General features: G+C 39.8%; 1 protein-coding gene across 2 annotated transcripts in view; it reads right to left on the reverse strand.

Moving 5' to 3' along the window:
- The window catches only part of LOC111227900 (transmembrane protein 65-like), a 36944-nt gene extending 14685 nt beyond the window's left edge, over nucleotides 1–22259 (reverse strand). For both annotated transcript variants that reach the window (XR_002665360.1, XM_022753640.1), the window contains exons 1-5: nucleotides 22011–22259; nucleotides 21370–21710; nucleotides 5385–5429; nucleotides 2270–2337; nucleotides 969–1023 (exon numbers count right to left, since the gene is read on the reverse strand). Coding sequence is in view for 1 of the 2 variants with exons in the window: in XM_022753640.1 (XP_022609361.1) it covers nucleotides 969–1023; nucleotides 2270–2337; nucleotides 5385–5429; nucleotides 21370–21676 (475 nt within the window). In the remaining variant the exon portion in view is untranslated. The remainder of the gene's footprint in view (nucleotides 1–968; nucleotides 1024–2269; nucleotides 2338–5384; nucleotides 5430–21369; nucleotides 21711–22010) is intronic.
- Nucleotides 22260–22261: the final 2 nt, after the last annotated feature.

Raw genomic sequence — 22261 nt, forward strand, 5'->3', positions numbered from 1 at the left:
TGCACCAAAGCTGAGACTAACATCAGTGTATTCCTCGTCTCCTGTCTGCATTCACATTCATTGTAAATGTAATATAATAATAACCTGTCTCTTCCAGACACACTGAAATGGAACAGGTGATAACATTAAAATGCAAATGTGCGTCTTTGAACTAAGTAGATATTACTACACCCATTTAATCTGCTGGTGAACAGTATTATTATATTCATGAATAATTAATTCGTTATCCCCTCTGCCAGACACTTACTCTCTGCTTCACCTTCTTCTAATGTTATCTCACTTTATTTTTTTTGGATTAGTGTCAATGAAGTGGTCAAAGTGTCATGATGAGACAGTCTTCTGATGACATTCAAAATGAAAATGCCTCTTTCTATTCGTTTTTTAAATTTCAATTTTGTGGGAGTCCACTGTGATTTGGCTTATCACTCTCATTGGGACACAAACGGGGTGCAATACTTAGAGTCTGGTCAGGTAAAAATGTATTTCTGAACCTGCCTGTCTGTGAGGTAATACTATCAAATCTAACAAACCTGGCTGTAACCAGAGCAATTAAATGATAAATTAAATTTGACTAATTAAAAATAAAAAAAAAGCTGGAGAAATCATGGAACCATATGTCACAACGGACATGCAACTCATTTATCAATAAGCATATTTACAGAATTTACCAAAGTTGCTTTACAGCAAGCAACATGGACGTTTCCCTTGCGTTGTCAGGGCAGGTATTACTACCATTGTGCAAAAATCCTCAATCATTTTTTGTGTTTTTAAAAGACAAATAAAGGATGTCAAGCAAAATAAAAAAATCAAGGTTATGGGTATCAATCAGAAAAAAAATATTGAAAATACACTCACTGGCGCTGCGCATTCAGAACAAAAACATACACACAAAGACACATGCTTTTGAAATAAATAAAAATTCAAAACATTTCTAGTAGATTACATTAAGATCTTGACATTTTTCTTACCTGCCATAGTTGAAATGCCGAGGATAACGCCGATGGATAACTCAATCTGCGTGCCCTGGGAAATGAACACAAATGTACAGATTATATGATGCTAACTTTACAACATCTGTGCATCATAATCTGGAGAACATGTTTGTGATCCATGATGTCAGGTTATTTCAATCGTTAGTTTTGACAACCTCCTCCCTATAATGGAGATATTTTCATTCTCAACATTCTCTTTCCTCTTTACTTTCTGACTTACATAGCTTATCCAAAATGCCATAGCAAAGTTTTTAACTTTAAGCCAGTTACATGGTCACCGCCGTCCAACTGCAGTCTCTAATCAGAGTCTGTACTACTGTACTTCTGACTTTAAATGCTGCTTTTTAAGACTTTAAGATAGAAGCTTTCTGTGTCTCTGTTTACAGTTTGCTGGCTTTGGTGTAGACCTCATATAAAATGGAAAGCAGCCTGGGATCTTCAAGTTGCATGAGTTTCTCTCTCAGTCTGGACTGCAAGTAACAAATAAAGGGAAGGCTCTGGAAACATGAACACAGTCAGGCCTGTGTAGTTTATTAAAATACAATTTTAATAAATGCACAAACTTTTCACAGACCAGTAGAATCCAGCCCAAAAGTGTGATTATGTATTGATTTAATTCTTCATGGGTTTGATGAACCCTCTTTAAAAAGAGCAGAACAGTAGAGTGGTCTAAATATTCTTATTTTTTCTTACAGTATATGGGTTTTGGGGCAAAGCAAGGCATTTCATAATGTTCCATTAAGATTTATTCTCTTTAGTACACATTTTTTTTCACACAATTTCTCTTCCTACATCCCTGTCGAAAGCCCCATAAGAATTCATCATCTTGTGTTAAAAATAAATAACCCCGCTATGCAATCAGACTTTGAATTAAGTCAGAAAATTGATTACTTTTCATTCTCTTCCCCCATTCACTTCCCCCTGGGTTTAGATTTCATTATCTGAGCAACTTTGCAAAGATTCCCTACAGAGCAATGTACTGAATGAAAATACAAAGAGAAAAGAACACAGAGAAACAGAGATGAAAGACAGTTTGCTGTACAATGACAGAGAGAAAACAGGAAATTTATAGTAGCATCAAACAAACAATTCAATGATTCATTTTTCTCGTTTTCCCTAGATGCTTCTGTCCAAAGTTTCCTGCAGTGACGTGAGCACATACAACATATTCTTTATGCACAGTTACCCCCTGTGGAAATCAAACTCCGAACACTGAATAAATCTCTATACGCACTGAGCTGCAGGCGGCCACAGCTCTGCATGAAGCTGATACTTACAGCAACAATCATGATGCAGTTGTCCAGAAATCCGAATCCAACAAAAGGGAGTGCATTGTGCAGCAAAACTGTAAAATAACAAACACAAACACTAAATCCCCAACAGATAAAATAAAGAGGGTATGCAGATTAGATTACATACATTAGACATAATCAAGCCTTGCAGAACATAATGAAAACAAACACAGAAGATACAAGATATAAAAGCATTGTTTCACTAGACATAAAACATTTGTGTACTTAAAAGAAAATTAATTCTATGAAGCTGTTGTTGTCTAGAGACTATTCATAGATACGATTATTATTCGTATATACTTTTTATATGCTGCTATAAGAGATGAAAGTGTGGAAACATGCAACAAATACAGCTGCAATAGACTGTAGTATGCAGAGTTGAGTTGAATCCATGTTCTTGGCACAAAATGTCGCAGAAAACATATTATTAATGAACGTAATGCTTTATAAGATCAGTCTAAATGTCCGAGGTAGCGGTAGCTATGTTTAACCTCAACCGCTAACATAACCTCAGTTTAGCTAAGTTGTGCCAATGTTGTACAAAGCCACAAGATAAAGAACATATTTTCCAATTTCCTAACCTTTAGGCTCAGTATATGACTTATAAAACAAGGTATATGTAAGTGTGAGATAATACATTAAGCTAAAACTCACAAGCAGCAGAGAAACATAAATAAAGCCTTAAATCCTAAACTGAAAAAGGATTTCATCTGTGACAATGAAAAAAGACTGAAGTTCAACTTTGATATTTTGTGTAAAAAGTGTAATTAATATCAAACATCTTTTTCAGAGCAAAAAAAAAAAAAAAAAATTATTGGAATGTAAATATTTCTACATAATGTTTTTATCCCTGTTTGTGTGTGTGTGCGTAGATGTAATTTACAGTGTAATGTACTGTTGGTGCTGTTTCAAATGTCATCCACAGCCTGAGGAAAGTCCAGTGTCTTTTAGTTGAAGTTCAAGTGAAGTTCAGTCTAGTTCAAGTAACTGATCTGCAGAAAAGTGTTGGCTTAAAGCACAAGCGTTCCTGAACACTTAATTTCTTCTCTACAGCTGTCTCTCTGCTGCAGTTTGAGCCTCGCTACACAAAACACCTACTCGCTCATATGTGAAACACAGACTACTTTAATACTACAGGGGTAACTGTGAATTTTGAAGAGAACTCCATCTCTCCGTACAGAAACGTGTCAAGTCAAATCTTGGCGTTTGGTGTGGATGCTTCTCTGCACAAATAAAACTAGAACATAAGGGTGATATCAAGTCTCTGCAGTGAGTGACAGAAGACATTTGTTAGGACCTTTTATCTCTTGTTTCTCTCGTACCCTTTTATAAAATCATCATTAACTGGTGCAATGTAGTGACAGCAAGGTTATGTTGCTACTCAGAAACTGTCCATACAGCTTTGATGACAAGAACCCTTTATCTCCCATGTTGCAGTTCTTCCAGGCTACAATAACCTGTTTACACATTAAAGCCCTTTGAGGACAAAATGGCTTTCAGTGTTCATTGTTTTCACCAAACAAAAAAAAAAATTAAAAATGGATTCTTCTGGCTATGTTAGTTCCAATGACAATTGTAAAGCTGTTTGGGCGACATTGTACAGTTTCTAGAGAGTGATGTTAAAAGCTGTTTCAGAGTCACTGCTCATAGTCGGGTATCATTTTATATATCGTCATATATGAGACCAGGGTTGAGATAATTTGCTCCAAACTGCATTCACACACTCAGTTTGGTCGGCAAAAACTAAGAATATTCACAAGATTTCACCACTCAATCAGTGATCCAGCTTCTTTCATGATCTTTAGGTCAGAGTGTTATGAGTCAGGTGTTGAACGGATCTGTTTTTACAGTGATGAAAAGTCATGACATTTTTTCCACAGAAGTCATCAACATGTGCAGCTCCCAGTAAGATAAAAAAAAAAGAGGCAACAACACGCACAACACAAAGGCTTTGCTGTGCTGAGGAAATTCATGTGTGCTGTGTTCATCACTGTCAGCCGGCTGAGTCTACGTTTCCTTTAAAGTTTCACTCGGTGTGTTATCTTTACTGAGGAGCCAGAGCAGGAAAAACAACATTTCATCACAGCAAGAGAAAGAACTGAGCTGTCTCTGTCTTTGCCTATAGTCACAAGGATGTCACTGATAAATGTATACTGTGAAAAAAAAAAACAAGATGATATGAACTACGTCCAGTGGACGTCCCAACAGCAGCAACAGGAAGAGAAGGTTGGAAAGCCTCTGAGGTCATGTCAGTAATTCAGCACCGTAGGCTGAAGGATGCCTGCATAAGTCCTCTTGTGTTTTTGTGTGCAGGTGGATTGCATGTGTGTGTTTGACCTTCCATCTGTAGTAACAATTGATCTGAAACACATCGTTCTGTAATGAGCCTCTTTAGACAGAAACTCACTCGCATCACAAACATGCGAACATACTTGCTACACATTCCTTTAATGTTCAGTCTCAGGGTTCCCACTCGTTTTCCAGAACATGTTCAGTGATGATCTAGCTCATATGACAGAGAGGAATCACGCCATACACCAATATGTTCTTATCTGTGGAAGTCTGATTTAAAATAAGTGCAGTTTACACTTGGCTATACTTATTTATCTTATCTTATCTTATCTTAAATATTTATTACTCAATCAAAAAAAACCTGCTGATCAAAGGATTATGTATTTTAAATTTAAATTTTAAAGCTTGTCACACGCTGTTAGACTGTTTTCTATTTGTCATTCTATCATTAGTTACCAATTTGTTTCAGGCTCAATACCTAATGCAATATCTGTTCATGGAAAACATGTTCCTATTAGCCAGGTCCATATACAGCATGTGTTTTCCTTTGCTTTGGGGGCATCATGGAAACAAAGTATGCAGTATGAACCAAAATAATCCTCAGTAATGCTCAGTAATTATAATTAAGACTGACCATTAATCATCCTGGTTGATTGAAGGCTAAATGAGGGACATCAATCCAGGCTGTCTTGTTGCAAGGTTAATAAGCATTTTTCAGATCTATGTGCTAATTTAATCACCCCAACCCTCTATAAACAAAAATAATGAAATACACATACAAATCAAAATTTCAAAAAAGACCTCTTACCATATCTCAACTGTGCTGCAGTAGGTGGTGCAATTTCCAACTGCCCTGAAAAGAAAAGGGGACAAAATGAATCTCCTTTGGCCAGTTTTTCCACAGAGGGAAAAAAGCAGCATAAATGTCAGATAGGTCTCAGATGGGAAGGTCTGTCAGTCAGGATCTTTTGGACACAGTAAGAAAAGTAGGAAAAAAACAGAGAGAGGGGGAGTGAGGATGAAAATTTTAGCAATGTGTCAGAGGAGATTAAAGGGAGTCAAAGAGGAAGAGGAGTAAAGAGCGTCTCCCTTGTCGCCATTTCCTCAGAGTGAGACACAGATGGGGACAAAGGTGCCAATTGGCCCTTAGAGGAGGCCTGCCTGCGCGCTTATTATAAATGGTTTGTGTATGTGTGTGGATGTGTGTGTGTGTGTGTGTGTGTGTGTGTGTGTGTGTGTGTGTGCGTGTGTGATGACAACGAGACACAACGAAAAGGAGGCAAAGATAAAGGGTGTGAAAAACTGTTTTTTTCTGCTTTCATATGAACATATTTTCAAGCAATAAAATCATCTGACATAGTATGGATGAAAATAAAATTACTTCATTGCAATCTAATCACAATTCTTTGACACTGTGACACTAAAGTTAAAGAGCTATCACCTATGTGTGATGGGAGGATGCAGAGTAAAATAAGTGTCAGACTGGATGCGCCATGTAGCTTCAGTCACTGAACTGTGAAGTAACAGTGTAAGACTAGAGATAATTACATTGGTTTAAGGCTGAAGACACAAGACAGGATCATTTCCTCTTCAGGGTTCTGTGAAATTGAGTTTATCGCTGTGAGTTCAGTGGAAATGATACACCACATAATGAAGTCTGCTCCATCTCTTACAGGTGTGTGTATTCACACACATGCACACACTCCCACATGCACAATCCCAACGGAGGTTAATACAGGTTAAAATGAGAGCAAATGCCAAAATCCAAATGTTCTTTCTGGGAGGAAAGCTTTAATCACCAAGTATCAACTCAGGGAAATCTTTTCATGTTAAATACTTTGGATCAAATTATGCAGAAAAATGGCAAAATAAACCACTTCATTACATCAGACTTCAGCCTGTAAACGCAAAGAAAAGAACAACAACACAAAAACAAAAACATCTGCCTTCTTTCCTTCATTCTGTCTGCTTTCCCCTCCCATCACCTGCTCACCTCCTCCTTTCCAGTCAGGAGTCAGTGTCACATTACAAGCTTCCTACTCCACTCTTCAGTTCAGCCAGCAGCTCATGTTGCTGACACAACAACAGACAATTGTTCATCTCAGTAACGGCACTTCTATTAGCGCTGTGGGAAAAAAATGAAACTGCTGACACGTTCAGTATATATGCTAACACACAGTATGTCCGTTGTCACATTCAGGTCTGTCATTGCCTTCATCCGCAGCTCCTTGAGCATTTGTGGGGCCGTAATGAAATGTTCTCTCTTTTTCTAATTTCCCCATGAGCATTGTCACAGCTGTTATCTCATTTCACAGGTTTTGCAAAATCCTCTTTTTGCTACAAAAACATCAACTATCCTACTGCAAGACAGGAGGTAACTGGCAGAGATGAGGATCCTCTCCGTAGAAGATGAATGGCTTTGGTGATTAACCACCACGTTTGTTTTCTATTAATCACTCATACGGGGGATGTTTTAGGATTTAATTAAAGGCTTTCAATGATCCTCCTGTGCTCATCAGTGAGCCAACTCCTGCCTCAACTGCATTACTTTTCTCACTGAAACCTCCATCCAAACACTTGCTGCTGAATCATTCTCAGATGTCATATGACACTAATATTTGTACATAACTTACCAACTTCTATGTATATCAATGACCAGTGGTAGCAGAGGTAGTATACCTAGTTTTAAATTTAAGCATTTGTAAATTTTGTATTGGTCTTGGTAGGTTCATAAACAGAGTTTAACTAACAAAAGTTGAATCTCTACGCAGTACTTACAGACAGAAAAGTCGCTAATATTCGTTTGTACAACCAAAAAGACATTATTAGACACGCTTGGGGTATGAGAAATGCTCATCAGGAAATAGAGAAAGAGTTTTCGAAAGAAAATAACATGGACTGAAAAAAAAAAGTCATAAAACTTTCCTAATGAGCTCCAACAAGTATCAGATGTGTGAAGGTCAGTCACATTGGTGATTTACTGAGGTGAAGGCACGGGGGGGGGGCGGGGGGGGGTCAAACAATAGGGCTCTGTCTCAGTATTCACGCCTCTGTGTTCTTGTGTCGGCTTTGATGCTTTTTCTGCAGCAACCAACCAATTAACTGTCTCAAACTGTAGAAAACATACTTCTGGTTTCCTTCTAGACAAACACTGATCTCTCCAGTCGGCCTTCTCCCTGCTGATACTCCTGTGATCCTCTCGCCTTTAGGCAAACAGAAATAACTAATCGCTGGAAAACCTGGTGTAGTTATTGATTGTAGAGAAAACCAAGTCACTCTTAGCCCTCGCACAACTCGGCTAACATATGTATGGGCTCATGGGTTAATATGTTAATATATAATAGGCCTATGTTAACACTAGGGAAACACCTTAAACTCTGGGCTGAATGTTGTCATTCTTTTGTAAGGTGAAAGCAGCCATTTCCTTTCACTTGAACTTTGCCATTATTTTGTGCTCTTACAAAATGTCACACCCTGTTGTGATCCATGGTTGTTGATATTTGTCGTAAGAATTAAAAGGAACAAGCAATATTAGGAGTTTTAGAGACTATAGATCTCGTGTATAAACAACAATGCATTTTTCTGGATCTCAGAATATAAAAAGTGACAGAAAATGAATTGTTTATTGCTTATTGTATTAGATCCTCCTTATTAGCTTCTGCTGTAGCAGCTGCTAATCTTGTAGGCATCCACACAATTGAAATGTTTTCTACTTTTATCCGATATTTCTGACTCATCTATCTACAGTATGTACCAGACAGGAGACACTGTTGTCATACGCTGTTGAATAATGCTTAAATGCGGCCTCATCATCAGTCAGATCAATCACTTTAATCTGCCCCACTTTGATATGACAGAAATAATGCAATACATCACTGTGGCCCAAAAGAGAAGCAGGTTCCTGCCATATTTTCCCATCACTTAAATTAGAATGAGGCCAAATGACAAAAGCAGTTGAGTCACCGTCTCATCATGAAAAAAACCCATTGACTTGAAGAATTTTTCTCTCTCAATCCACCGGGCTTCATCCAGCCATTTATTAGAAGTGTGAGAACCGACATGGCTGTCTATTGCCCCCAGAACTCAGCTGGCACCAAGTATTGATTGCATGGAGTCTTCAGAGCTGCTGTCTCAAGAGGACTCAATCCCAACAGGCAGGAGTGGTGAAAACATTTAAGGGGCAGTGATAAGTAACTAAGAGTAAGCATGATTAAATACCAAAGCAGCCATGTTTCATTCTTCTCAACCCTTCTCTTATCTTGTATCCTCCCTGTGCACCAAGCATTTAGCATCAGATAAAGGTTGTGTTTACACAAAACAGAAAACACGATATGTCACCATTTTGGCGACATATCGAGAGCTTAACTTTTAATTGCCAAGTAAGCTGCAAGGATTCTCTTGAGCCTCTACTATACAAGCCTAAATAACACTTAAAGGTCTAATTAACTGGTGAGTAAAAGTCTGTTTACAAGCTGATAATTTCAAGAAAACAAGGCAGGCAGCATTTTGACACTAGAGAACACACTCTGACAAATAAGTTTTGCTAATATGACGACTTACAAAGTCTGATCATGACTTCTGCATCTGACCATTAATGTGCTTTATCTGACAATCTGTACATTATACTCCTATTGGTGAGAACTCCATATTCCCTGTTCACACTGTCTGATGGCACTGACTGTAAAAGGCTCAATCTGAGAATCTCTTCTTTGGAATTTACTCTCAATCTCAAAGGTTCATCTACAAACCTAGGTTGTGTTCTGGTTGGTTTGGGTTTTGTTGTCCCTCCTCAACTGCCTGCTGCTCTGAAATTGAGGAAAACCATTAACAATTTTTTTTTTTTTTGCTGTAATATAAAAATCACACTTTGTTTTTGTTTTGGTTTGATAAATGACTCACTTCAGATCCTTGGTGCTGGTACAGCATGAAATTGAAGTGTGAACAGAGTTTTGGAAATTGGAGATAAGTCTGTGAGGGAACCCAAAAGCCAAGTTCTCTCTCAGCAGAACTCAGTTATGATGAATTAATGTGTGTCAGTCCATTCTGAGTTTTATTCGCCTGAATAAAAATGACAAATAGAGTCAATAAGGTTTTCTGCAAATTCAGGTGGTGTTAAAGGGGCAGAAACAAGAAATAGGCAGCGGGTATTTTTCATTACAGGCCTTTGCATAGCAGTGCGATGCAGTTTGTGTGTTAGTGACACTGCCTCTCTCAGTGTGTGTGTGTGTGTTGGGCTTTATCTAATGTAGACTAAGAAACATCCTATTTTTCCCTCAGGATTTTATTGATTTTCCACTTTCACACCTCCTCACAAACAGAAGGGATTCTCATTATCTGAGAGCAGCTTTAACACGAGAGACTGTTCTGTGTGGGGGAATGGTGTGTGAGTGTGTAAGCCTGTGTTTATCTGTGTGAATATATGTGACCTTATTTGCATTTATGAGGATGCACCTATGGCGATGTGTGTGACCGAGCATGCATGTGTGCGAGATCAATAGGGCTCAGCAGAACCGGAACAATGGAAGGCTGGAGCCATTCATCAACTGCACAGCCCTTTGCTGTTCTCCTATGATTTATGAGACAGAAAAGAGGAAATAACACAGCACACAGAATATAGGCCAAGATGGCTGGGACAGTTATTAGTAAACATGAAATGGGAACAGACTTGTGGTTCACAAAAATAAGTTTTTGCAGCAATTAAATTGGAGGTTGAAATTAATTTGTCCTTGAAAAGATTAGATTTTTCACAATAACTTGCATAATATTTGAGAAAGTACTACATAATGAAAACCAAGTGATGCTCCATGAAATGACGAGCCCACCTTGAGCTTGTGATTTGCATATAAAAAGGTTATTTGCAGGAAAGCCTAATTATTTCTGTTTTTAGACTTTCTACTTCTGTAATTTTACCTGTTCTACCTTTCACCAGCCCCTCACGTGTTTACTGGAGGGGCTTCTGAATGTCACATCTCAACTGGAAATACTCTTAGCTGGCTGAGAGAAAATAATGAGTAGCTCCCAGTAAATGCAGAGATAACCTGTCAGTTTAACCTTTCGGTGAAGTACTTATTTTTCCTGTGAGTTCAGTGAACTCCATTTAGGCAGGCAGACATCAGTCTATTCCCCTGATGCTAATTAAGGCAGCTGTAACAAAACACAGAAACAGACAGAAAACATAGCCACAAATCCTTGAAAAAAAAAAATCCCCTTTGACAAATGGCAAACCACTAGAGATGGGAGGGAAAAAGGGAAGTTTCTATCTATCTTATGGCAGACACTCAGCCAGTAGGAACAAAGAGGGAAAAGGGAAATATTTTTAATTGAACAGTGGGCTGCCTTAAATAACTCAGAGAGACTCGCACTGAAAAAACCTCCCCTCCACTTTGGAAACACTACACAGAGATAAAGTTCCTGCTGACCATGACGGATAGTAATGCTCCAACAGGAGCAATATATTTTTTCCGACCACCATTTTACATTTTTGTTTCCAGAGGATTCAAATCCTGCAGCGGTCTTCTAGGTCACCGAACTACTTCACAGTCCTGGCACTGAATGAAAGCAAGGAATGTTTTCTGTCATGTAAAGCGAGTTAACTGTTGGCATCTGGACTCCTCAGTGCCAATTAGTCATTGATCAGATGCCACACAGGACCACATGGGCAGGTGTTTTCACTTGTTTTGGCTAATTACAATCTCTGTGCTGTTGTATACAGACCTGACTCCTTTTTTTTCACAGCAGATGATTTTGGCACGTCATAGCAGGAGAAGCACTGGTGTATTAAAAACAACTGCCTTCCATTTAGAGCTAGGTGCAGGGTCTTGGTTTTGTGCATGCAGGCTCACTGGTGTGGCTTATTGAGGCACTTGATGGAACTGTGCCGGTGAAATTTGTTCCATCTGTGCCTTTCCTGCTACGTCAAGTCAAAATGTCTACTGTGAAAAAGGTCTGTTGCTCCTGTTTCATGTGGAACAACTTTACACCTTTACGATCAGCTTTGCTCTGTTAGCCTGTTGCCGGCATGTTACTGTACAAAGCAGCAACAATAATATCACTTAACACAGTGTGAGCGTGGCGTCCCAGATGAATAACAGCAGCAGATAAAATGGCAGGAGCTTCATCTTAAAAACTGTTATGCACAACACTTTTTAAAAGTCAGTAGTATTTCCATTTGGTTTCAGCCACGTGAAGACACAGCATGCTTTCCAAATTTGAATATTGGAAACCACAGCAGTACAGCATACACCAGGATTTCATCAGCTGGCGAACACCCACTCTAATATGGACCTGACCCCGGCGAACCCCGAGCCTGACTCAGCAAGAAAGACAGGGGAAGGGCCTTTAAATTCAACTGGGAGTCCTGAGGAGCAGTGGCCTGATTTAAGATGATTTTCAATGTTATATTTAGATTTGACTTATAATAAACACCTTAAGCTGCTGCAGTCGATATCTTTATATGAACAATGGATCACATGATTACAGGATAACAGATCACTAGTAGGGACAAACCCCTGGGAATTATCACCTGATTGTTCAGATCTACAGAGTTTCAATTCATTGTTTTGGCTCCAGCCCACTACTTTACTGTTTGGGTTCAGTTTCTCTGTTCTCTTATCAGCGTCGTTTCCAGACACAGCAGGTAACTAATTTTGGTGAAAAAAAGCTCTAAAAATGACTGTACATTACCCGCCCGGCACCAAACAGCAGACAGACGAAGTCAGTAGCTAACTTGTGAGCACAGTGGAGCATTTAGCAGATTAACATATTTCACCAAGGAGTTAGTGTAGACCAAAAACACTGCTAAAAGAAAGGTGAATATTGGATTTACCTTCGTCAGGGGAACACAAGTATGACTCCGTCCTCTGCTGGATGATTAATAAGCAACTGTTTGCTAACAGGTTCACCATATCAACTTAAATAGGTAATAGTTTGTCAGTGATGTTAACGCTAAGTAACAATCAAAAACTTGGAACCACATTTCTATGTAACTATCTATATGTTTTTTAGGCAGACCAGTCATCGAAGCAGCTAGTGAAGTCAAGTTTCTAGTGAGGTAAGCAACACTGTATTTCCCCAGGTTAAACCCACAATGAATACAAAGCAGTAAATACAGGCTTGGAGAGAAATATTAACCTCAATATCCTCTATAAAGTGCTGACTTTAGCGTCATGGGGCTGCAGTGAAATCAGCATACATGGTGACTGTGTAGCAAGGTCAGTTAAAGGGGTCCAGGTACAAACCAAGGAGAAAGCCGGCAGGTATGATGTGTATTGTGCTGTGGTCAATTTCATATAAGTGAGAGACAGACTGAATGGGAGAGAGACGGATAAGAGGGAAAAGAGAGCAAAAGCAATGAAAGAGAAAACAGTATTTGAGGTGACAAGAAGTGAGTGTGTGTTGTCTTTAAAGTTCACATTGTCCTTTGAGAAAAAAAAAAAACGCACTAAAGAAGCCATCCCTGTCTCATATGCGCTGAAGTCCATGACCTGGCTCACAAAAACAAACACCACCTTGAATATCAAACATGTCCTGCTGAGCATAACAATATTACCTGGGCTTCTGTGGTGCCTGTGTAATTTGATTCATGTCTTGATCCATCTGTCTAGGTTTTACAAAAAAAGATGAACCATATGCAGTGATTTTCCTCCTCACTTCATAGGCTATAATTTGAATGATATAATTTTAATTGGTGCCAGATTGCCAAGTGGAAGGCAACCTCACATACAGGGCTCCGTTTATAATGGACTTTTTTCCATTGTACTCGGCCTTGGTGTGTTTGTTCTACTACAAAGACTCAAAACAAGGAAAAGCAACCAAAAAAAACACGGTGAAGAGTGTCACATTTGTTCTTGACACTTCAAAAAATAATTTCATTTAATTATTATTATATATACAGTACATCAATGGACTGTTAACAATATGCTGGAAACTTAGTTAGGTGAGTTGGAAAGTTAGCTAGCTAGCTAGAGCTAATTAAACCTGTCATTAACAGCAAAATGAATGGTCGCTATCTAGGAAATGAACACCTGCCATTTTCTATGTCTGTCTGACATCAAGGACAAATTATTTTAAATATTATGAAGTTTTGCCAGGTCAATCTGCCACTGTTATCACTGTAAATGTTATGTGTGCCATGAAACATCAGAAGCTTACTGTGTAGCAACAGTAGGCTAAGTAAGGGATGGCAGTGTTTAGCAAGTACATTGTCCATGTATAATTTATCAAATAATGTATCCTGAAAGTGGAAAAAAAAAAACCTAGTTGGTGTCAGCTCTCATCCTGTGTATATATTTGTCCATCACTTAATTTGGTCTGTCTCACAAGCCAATAACTTCAACTGCCACTGCAGTTTAGAAAAGTTTCAACTGAAGAGCCACTATGTCTGAAATCTCTTTAGCACACATGGCTGCAGCTCTGTTGTTAGCAGCAAACTGCACTCAATAAATACACACAGCGTGTTATTACAGCCTGTGTGATGAATGGTGTCTTTTCTGTACACAAATTACCAGACAAATGACACAAATGAAAATCGTCCACCGGACACCAGTAGGACTGATTGACCGGCACGTTATTAATTCAAGTCATTAAGTGAGAATCACTGTTGCACGACTGGCAGCATCATAACTATGACTTGCAAATGTTCAACGGAGCCACAGCCTCTACATTTCTTGCCAGACTGACAGGGGCCACTTGTGTTTGTCCATGGGTCTCAGTTGGTTAAACGTCACCACAGACCAAACCATTATGCAGCAGTGTGCTTGAATTAGCATGATAATAGCATTGCATGAGCTGAGGCAGGATGAAGAAATGAAAAGGTGCTCTCCTTTGTCCGTTATCTCAAGGAAGAGGGCTATAAAATGAGAGGTGGTGACAGGATACGGCTTCCCCTCTCTTTGAAATACAAACCTGGGGTGAAAAGGATGAAAGCTTTGATGAAGCCTGGACTTTTCACACCAACTGAATCTGCAGTCACGGTGAGATCAAGATGAAGAAGAATTTTTAAACTTAAAAACAAATGGAAGATGGGTTGTTTCAAAAAAATAGTAGGAGCAGTGATTTATGTGTTGATGCCCCTCAGATTTTATCCAGCAAACCTCAAGAGTATCTGAGGTTAAAAACAAAGCAAAGTCATGAAGAGCATCCAGACATCTCCCTTCCTCTCTCCAATGAACTCTCTCTCTCCACAATACTTGTACGTCCTCTCAGCCATGAAGAGAAATTGCCTCTATCTAGTCTCCTATCACGTTTTCCTTGTCACCACCAGGCTTGTGGGAAAACCATGTTAGCACAGTGGATGTCACCGAGTCCCTCTGTCCCACTGAACGCTGATGATCACAGAGGTCCAGATGGAACGGAAGGATCTCTGGTCGTTTATTCACTTATATCTGCTCCATCTCTCCTTCCCTTCTCTCTAAAGCTGTGCTTCCTCTCTCTGCGCTTTTATCCTATACCAACTTGAGGCTGAACTTTTAGTGAAGTGAACAAGATAACTTTCAATGCAAATATATCCCCCCCTGTCTGAGAGGTGAAATAGCTTTTCCTATTTCCAGAAATGTGCATAGATCAGCATCTACCCCTGGTAATAACAGATTCGATTTGTATCTCATGTGAAAAAGATTTCAACTGTAACCAAAGTTGCCCTAGAAAAAAAAAATCACTGGGTAATTTCAGTGGCAGGTTCATCGGCCAGATTTGCAGCTTAGTGCTAAAAAGTATAACTAATATTCAAACATCAACGTCAACATCAACAGCACAGTCCCATTTTCTACACTTATCACACTGGCAAATAAATGTGACTCAGTGAAAATGGTGCACTTTATATTGAATGAAACTGGAGATAATATCCTAGTCATCATCACTTCAGTGGGCCCGCCGTATCTCCACTCTCTCTCCACCTATATTATAACCTCACAATGAGATTCAAACAATAAAAGTCTTCTCTCATGTCTGATAATGTCATTGTTTGATATGAACACCCCAGTCTCAGTTATATCCCCAGCCAACCATTTCTTCTGTATAATAATCACTTTCTCTGACTTTGACAGTGCGATTAGTAAGAAATGATGACAAAAGGGAATTCCTCAAGATCCATGCTTTAACTGTGCTGTAGGTCAGAACTGTATCAGAGGTTTTAGGCTGTGCTTTTGTTCCCAGATGAGTTTTTTCTTTCCTTGTTCAATTTTGTTGATAGTATGGGCTAATCTTTTTGTTCTCCATTTCTGGCTTGAGTCAAACTAAAAATACTGACTCAATTGTCCCAGAATGGTAAAACAGGTATTTATATTCTTATTGGTAAAAAAAAAAAAGTCTGAGTCACTTTGCACCAGTCTTGGTTGTTAGAGTCCAGCTCCCTCTTTGACTTCTCTCCATCCCTTCTCTTCCCATCTATCCTGCAAATATCTCTGCCTTCATCCACTCTGTCTACATACACTACATACACTTGTCTTCTTAACTACTTGCTTGCTTCAAACCTTACTTTCTCTCCTCTTACATCTCTGAGAATGGGCCCTTTCTACCAGTAAAAGTGATCTTTGAACCTCTGAAATGGAGAGATTGAAACAAGAATATACTTGCGTTGGACATTCACTTTTAAATTCCTTCTTTCTAACTTTTTCTTTTGTCTGCACTCAAACGTTGCACTCAGTCTTTGAGATTACCTCGGCTGTTACCATCTGCTCCTAAAAAGCTCAGTCGACTTTTTTTTAAAATTTTTTTATGGGGAATAAAGCTTCAAAAAGTTTGAAAACTTTTTGAAGACAGAACAGCAACAGCTTGTCAGACTTCAGCTTGCATTAAAATGAACTGATTTCAGATGACTTTAGCAACACTGTACTGTTTCACCAAATAATTTAGATGCTACATGGGCAAGAGTAGTTTTAACCATCACAAAATAACAAATGGAGACATGACTAGAAACTGCTGTTCGACATTAAAACAGAAGACCCAAATTAAAGTTGACCTCAGATTAAGTACGACCACTTCCAAAGAACAGTGAGGGAAGTTCTCGCTTTTTGTATTAACAAAGCCGTCTCTGATCCACTCCCTGATCCACCAACAGCACTTTTACACCACATTCACTTTCCTGTCTATAACGTTAAAGCTGCGCTAATCAAAATTTTTTAGATTAACAATGGATCATAGCTGTATGACATATGAAGGGGGTCGCTCGTGGTGACAAACCCACAAAGGATTATCATCCAGCTCTGTGGAGCATTTAACCTCTTTCAGCTTATTTTTTAAGTTTTCCGGATCTCAACTTTAATGTTCCGGTTCATTCTCACTGCTTTCATCAGTACTGTTTTCTTTTTTTTTTCCTTTGGCTGCAGGAGGCAGCTATTTTCAGCAAAATAACCTCTGATAAACCCACTGAGCCAGCAGCACCAAGCTGCAGATATTTCCCTCAGGAGTTGGTGGAGCCTGAAAATGGCTGAAAGGAGAGTGAATTGGACTCAGATTTGTCAAACCACCAGAAACAAAAACTCAAAATTACTTACTGTCCAACAAGACTGCAAACTATGTGTGTGTGTGTGTGTGTGTGTGTGTGTGTGTGTGTGTGTGGGGTGTGGGTGGGGGGTATGAATACTCCTGACTTTTGTAAGAGATTTCTGGCTCTAAAAACTCAATTTCTGAGTGACTCATTTCTATGTTAATGATACATACAGAAGGTACAGAGCTTATATGGTGTGTTAAGACAGGGACTTGTAATATAGTACGTAAACTAAACTTAACAGTACAATCTGGAACAAATGTGTTCAGGAAATATGGCCACAGCCAGCATGCATATACTGCAGACAACTCAGACGACTGCCCAGTGCTAAGATATGTCGGTGAGATTTATCTGCTGCCAGATACCAAGTCACCAAACCTGCATACAAATGTCAAGAAAATAAGGGTTTGGCTTCAGGTGTCCTGAAGCCTCTGGGTTGAATAATGATGGATCTTGATGAGCCTGTCAAAAAAATAAAAAAAATCAATCTCTCAGCCAGCGAGTGTGACAGAGGGTGTCGACCAGTCCAGCAATCACTGATTCAGCTTCTCTGCAGCCTGCATATACAGTACAGCAGGTAAGAGAATCCCTGAGGGTTTTTATAGCGTGAAGGTGAGGATGTCAGCAAGCTCCAGCCAGGCAGGCCCCATAGGTGAGGGCAGAGGAAAGTGGCTGTCCTCTGCGTATACTCACTTCGCTCACATTATTCTCACTTTTTAAGTTGTGTCATTTGTGCTGGTTTTCAATTTAAAGCGATATTAAGCTTTAATGAAGGCTGGTATTGCCTGATATTCTATAACATTTAAACATTGCACAAGGATCAATTCATCTTGCTTTAAGATTTGTACCTAGGGCTGTTCACACTTTAAGTGCAACATACTCCCATGGTCCAGAATGAGCAACATATTTGCTTTTTACAACCTCTGCATGTGATATGAAATCCTCCACCATGAGGCTCTTGTGGGATTTTGCATCGTTTGCTCAGCCATGTTATTGCAGGACAGTTGTGGCCCACAGAGGAAGGTTTGTAGTATGTAGTCAGGATGCAATCAGCCACATCTGACAGGAAAATAATGATGTACTATTAAGACTGAGAGTATGGAAGATCTTATTGAAATGCCTTGTAATGATGGATGGGCTGGCCTCTACTATTCTCTGTGACAATAAAGAGTCTGGATGGAGAATGCAGGAATGAGGAAGAGAGAGACATTTCAAATCAGGCGACAGACGTACCAAGTTCCTCTATTTAATTCCTGCAGAACCATGTAGGAGTCGAGCGGAGTCTAATCGTAGTGAGTTATAATTATCGCTAAAAGTGTGAACACTAAACAGCATGCGATGGTCTTGTCAATAACACAGCACTGTTTATCTGTTTAGCAAAATAACAGTTAGATGACAATGTCAAACTTCACCACATCTTTGTCTTCACTGCTATTGCTACCAACTCTGTAATCACCACTTTTAGCACTGTCATCACAGCCAAAATGACTACAATAGCCCCTGCAGTTGGTATCAGTCAGCAGAAATATAACTGGCCTATTTTAGTGTACAAGGAGAGAGGTGACCCAATCAATAACGTAAAGGATCCATACCATCACATGCAGAGGACAGCAGCATGCTTCCCTCCCCCCATTTGCATTTATGGTTTCTTTATGGTTTATGGATCTTATGGAGAGTAAGTTTGACAAGTTAAAATGTCTTTTGGTGGAAAAAATGCCTCCAAAACTGCATTTAAAAGAGCTATTTGCAAGTTTAGCTATTTCTATATAGCCACTGTTAGCATTAACAGCAGTTTACTTGCCAGTCTGGAAGAAACATTGCAAGTCAAGCATCAACAGCTGTCTCCAACAGTGCAAAGCAATGCAAGTGTTAGCTCTTGTTGCTAATACGTCTTTTCTTCTACTGAAGTTAGCACACTAACCAGCTTGGCACTTTCCGATAGCAAGTCAATGTAGCCTCCAATCTGCCCTGAAGACGTAGCGTTGGTCAGAGGACATATCAAAACCTCTGATCTTCTAAACACAACGATGGCTGAAGCTCTTGTCAAGCAACAGTCACGACCACCCGCTCCTGGCAAGAAACCACGTTCCAGCGGCAGAGAAAACGTACAAAAAGCCACTTTAAAGCAACTAAATCTGACACTGTGAAGCAAACAAACACATGAAACTTTTCATGCCACAGTGTCAGAGGTATGCTAATATTAACAATGCAAGTCTGGACTGTCGTTGCTACTTGTTATTCAGAGCCTCACGCACTGTACAGTGAGAAGAAACAGTATGACACTATTCATAGCAGCACATGCATATATGTTCAACATTCATCAGTCAGTTGCTATATTCTGTAAAGGACTATGGTGTACAGCATGAGTATAACAATTCATCTACTGGGTGGAACTCAAGAGATTTTAGGGATTATTCTCTTCAAATCTTGAGAAGCAGGAGCTTTTTGAAGCTTCCCTGCAGGGCTCGGCAATCATTTGTCCATCATGAGACATTAGAGTAAACAAAGCTACACTGAAAACTCTGCTTATGTCTCGCAGAGCTGCAGAGATAATGCGACAGTGCTTAGTCTTTTATCCACAACATCATAGGGCTCAGAACAGCGGATCTGAAATTAATATCAATATTTTCACTGATGACACTAAAGCAGCACTGATTAAGTTTCCAATATACACTTTATACTATTTTTCAATGGCTTTCGAGTTCTTTGTTATTGTTCATTCAAATGCAATATCCAACAATTTGGCACAAAGATGAACACTAAGCCATTATACAAAATTAAAATCATCCATATTTAAGTATACACTCTATACTTTCCCACTGGAGAGAAATATAAAGGGTGACAAGAGCTCAGAGCAGCAGACTCCCAGAGAGCCTCATATGCTGTAAAGCCTCTTCATCATTACTCATGTCTTTCCTCTTTCCCTCCCTCTATTCTCTTCTATCTCAGTATCGATCGACCCCCTTCCTTTTCTCTCCCTATGTGAGACATCGACTGTGCTCTCATAATTCAATTCTTATGTTCCAATGATGCCCAAAATAATTCCTCAGCGCTTCGCTCATACAGCAGACTGAAAAACCAACTACTGTACATGCTGTACCAGGAAGTGCACATTGTACTGGGTAAACTGCACTGCACCTCAGTGTGTGTTAAAAGCAGTTTGTAAGGACTGGACAGATCAGGAATAAAACAAAAAACAAAACAAAAAAAACTTTCCAAAATGATACTGGAAATGTTAATATGAATTTGACCTAGTGTGTTACAGTTCATATACAACCTAATATTAAGTAGAGCCAGAGTTTTGGCTCACAGTTTACCACATGACTAGATTGACAGTCACACACATTCACACCCACAAGTAATTTTGATTTTTCAATGAACCTGACTTACATGTCTTTGGACTGTGAAGAAAACAAAAGGTTGTGCTAACCAAACCTCCATCTTCCTTGTGGTTAAGAGACGCACACTTCAGCCTTATGTGGGTTAAGTATGCGTCTCTTGTGGGTTTCTGTGGTCTACTCTGCTACCTCCATGCCTGATCAGCCTGTAAGCGAACATGTTTGTACACCAATATCTCTGTCCTAGGGGCTGCCATTATCAGTGTTTCCTAATTATTAGATCCGACAGTGGTGGCTACTGAGTTACAGTAATGGTAACATACTTTATTGATCCCTGCCAATAGATTCTCTTCTCTCTGCACACAGGGAGGAGGGAAGACAGGGGTCAGAGGTCAGAGATCAGCTGCAGAACAGCACTTGGGGATTATTATGTAACTTCACAATGTGATGATGGTAGGATGTTTTGAAAGAAAAGAAAAGGCTTTCACCAGTCTTCCAGCTGTGGCTCTCAGACCTGCATTATGCTTAAGATTAAAAAGAAACCTTTGATTTAACAACAACACTTCAGGTTACTTCACTTTCATAGCCTAGTTCATTGTAATCAGGTTGATGGGTAAACATTTTTAACACCAGAGTGAACTGCTTGTTGATTGCTTTTACATCCAGTGATGCAGTGGCGAACAATCAGACTGTGACCTGCAGTGGATAACTACTATGATGCAAAGTAGATTATCATTACTATGATGCTATGTAAAATATTTCAATAAAGCGTTTTGTCAATAATGAATTGCCCAGTAAAGCCTGCCTTAAAAAGATGATCTCCTGTTTTATATTAGTTGATAAATTCAATAAAGTTATGGCTAAAAGATTGATTCAATTTCTAATGGAAATTGTTCATATTCAGATGTATTAACCAGCTTGAAATGTAAATATATGTAATACTGCATGCTGCATTAAAACACATCACCTACCTTGAGCTATAGCTATGGACTCGAACTTGTGCAGTTCTCGCAGAAGACAGGTGCGCTCAGACGGATGAAGGCTATAAATAAACTCCTTGGCTCCGCGGGGCGAGTTGAGAGGCTCCACGGGTTCCTTCAGCGGGTGCGTGCCCAGGTTACACCGCTGCACCAGCATGCAGAGCGGGGGCTCAGAGGCGAACCGTGCCGAGGATGCCATGGCGGGTGTTTGATGGTTGCTGAGTCCGGCTCTGGCCAGCCCAGTCCCGGCTCTCAGAGAGAGAGCGGGCCGCATGACTCTCCGCAGGCAGGGCAGCATCTCTGGGATGGGGGAAGAGCAATGCGCCGAGAACCTGGTGGAGAACAGAGGACACTGTAACAGGCCTGTTATCGGTACTCAGCGAAAACACCTGGCACATGTCGCTTTACATGATACAATTCATCTCTGCAATGGTCGCAAGAAAACACATAACTACACATCCTCAGCCTGGGTTATTTAAGGGCAAACCGCGGGCCTGACAGTGACAATTTTTCACATTATTTACGAACGTATCGACACGAGCCTATTTTACACGCCTTCTGGGAAGCATGGAGTAGGAAAGGATGCGACAGCTGTCCACAAATCAAAGTGCAACTTGTCTTATCGGACGCACCTCAGTCGATGCTCCGCTGTCCCGGACCACAACCTCCACAGGAAACCTTGAAAAGACACGAGCTGCTCCGGCGCATACGTTTCTCGTTTTCCTCGCTGTCAGATTTTGTAGCTAGTCGCACAAAAAAAAAACCCTCAAACACACTAACTGTGTAATTGTAGCTACAAAATCACATTTTTGCCAGCTTTATCCCGGACTGGTGTAACCTCTGGCTGACAGGATGGTGTGAGGCGGATGGGAGGGCGCTTCAG

Source organism: Seriola dumerili, unplaced genomic scaffold, assembly GCF_002260705.1.
Source record: "Seriola dumerili isolate Sdu_G_001 unplaced genomic scaffold, Sdu_1.0 BDQW01000191.1, whole genome shotgun sequence".
Taxonomy (NCBI): domain Eukaryota; kingdom Metazoa; phylum Chordata; class Actinopteri; order Carangiformes; family Carangidae; genus Seriola; species Seriola dumerili.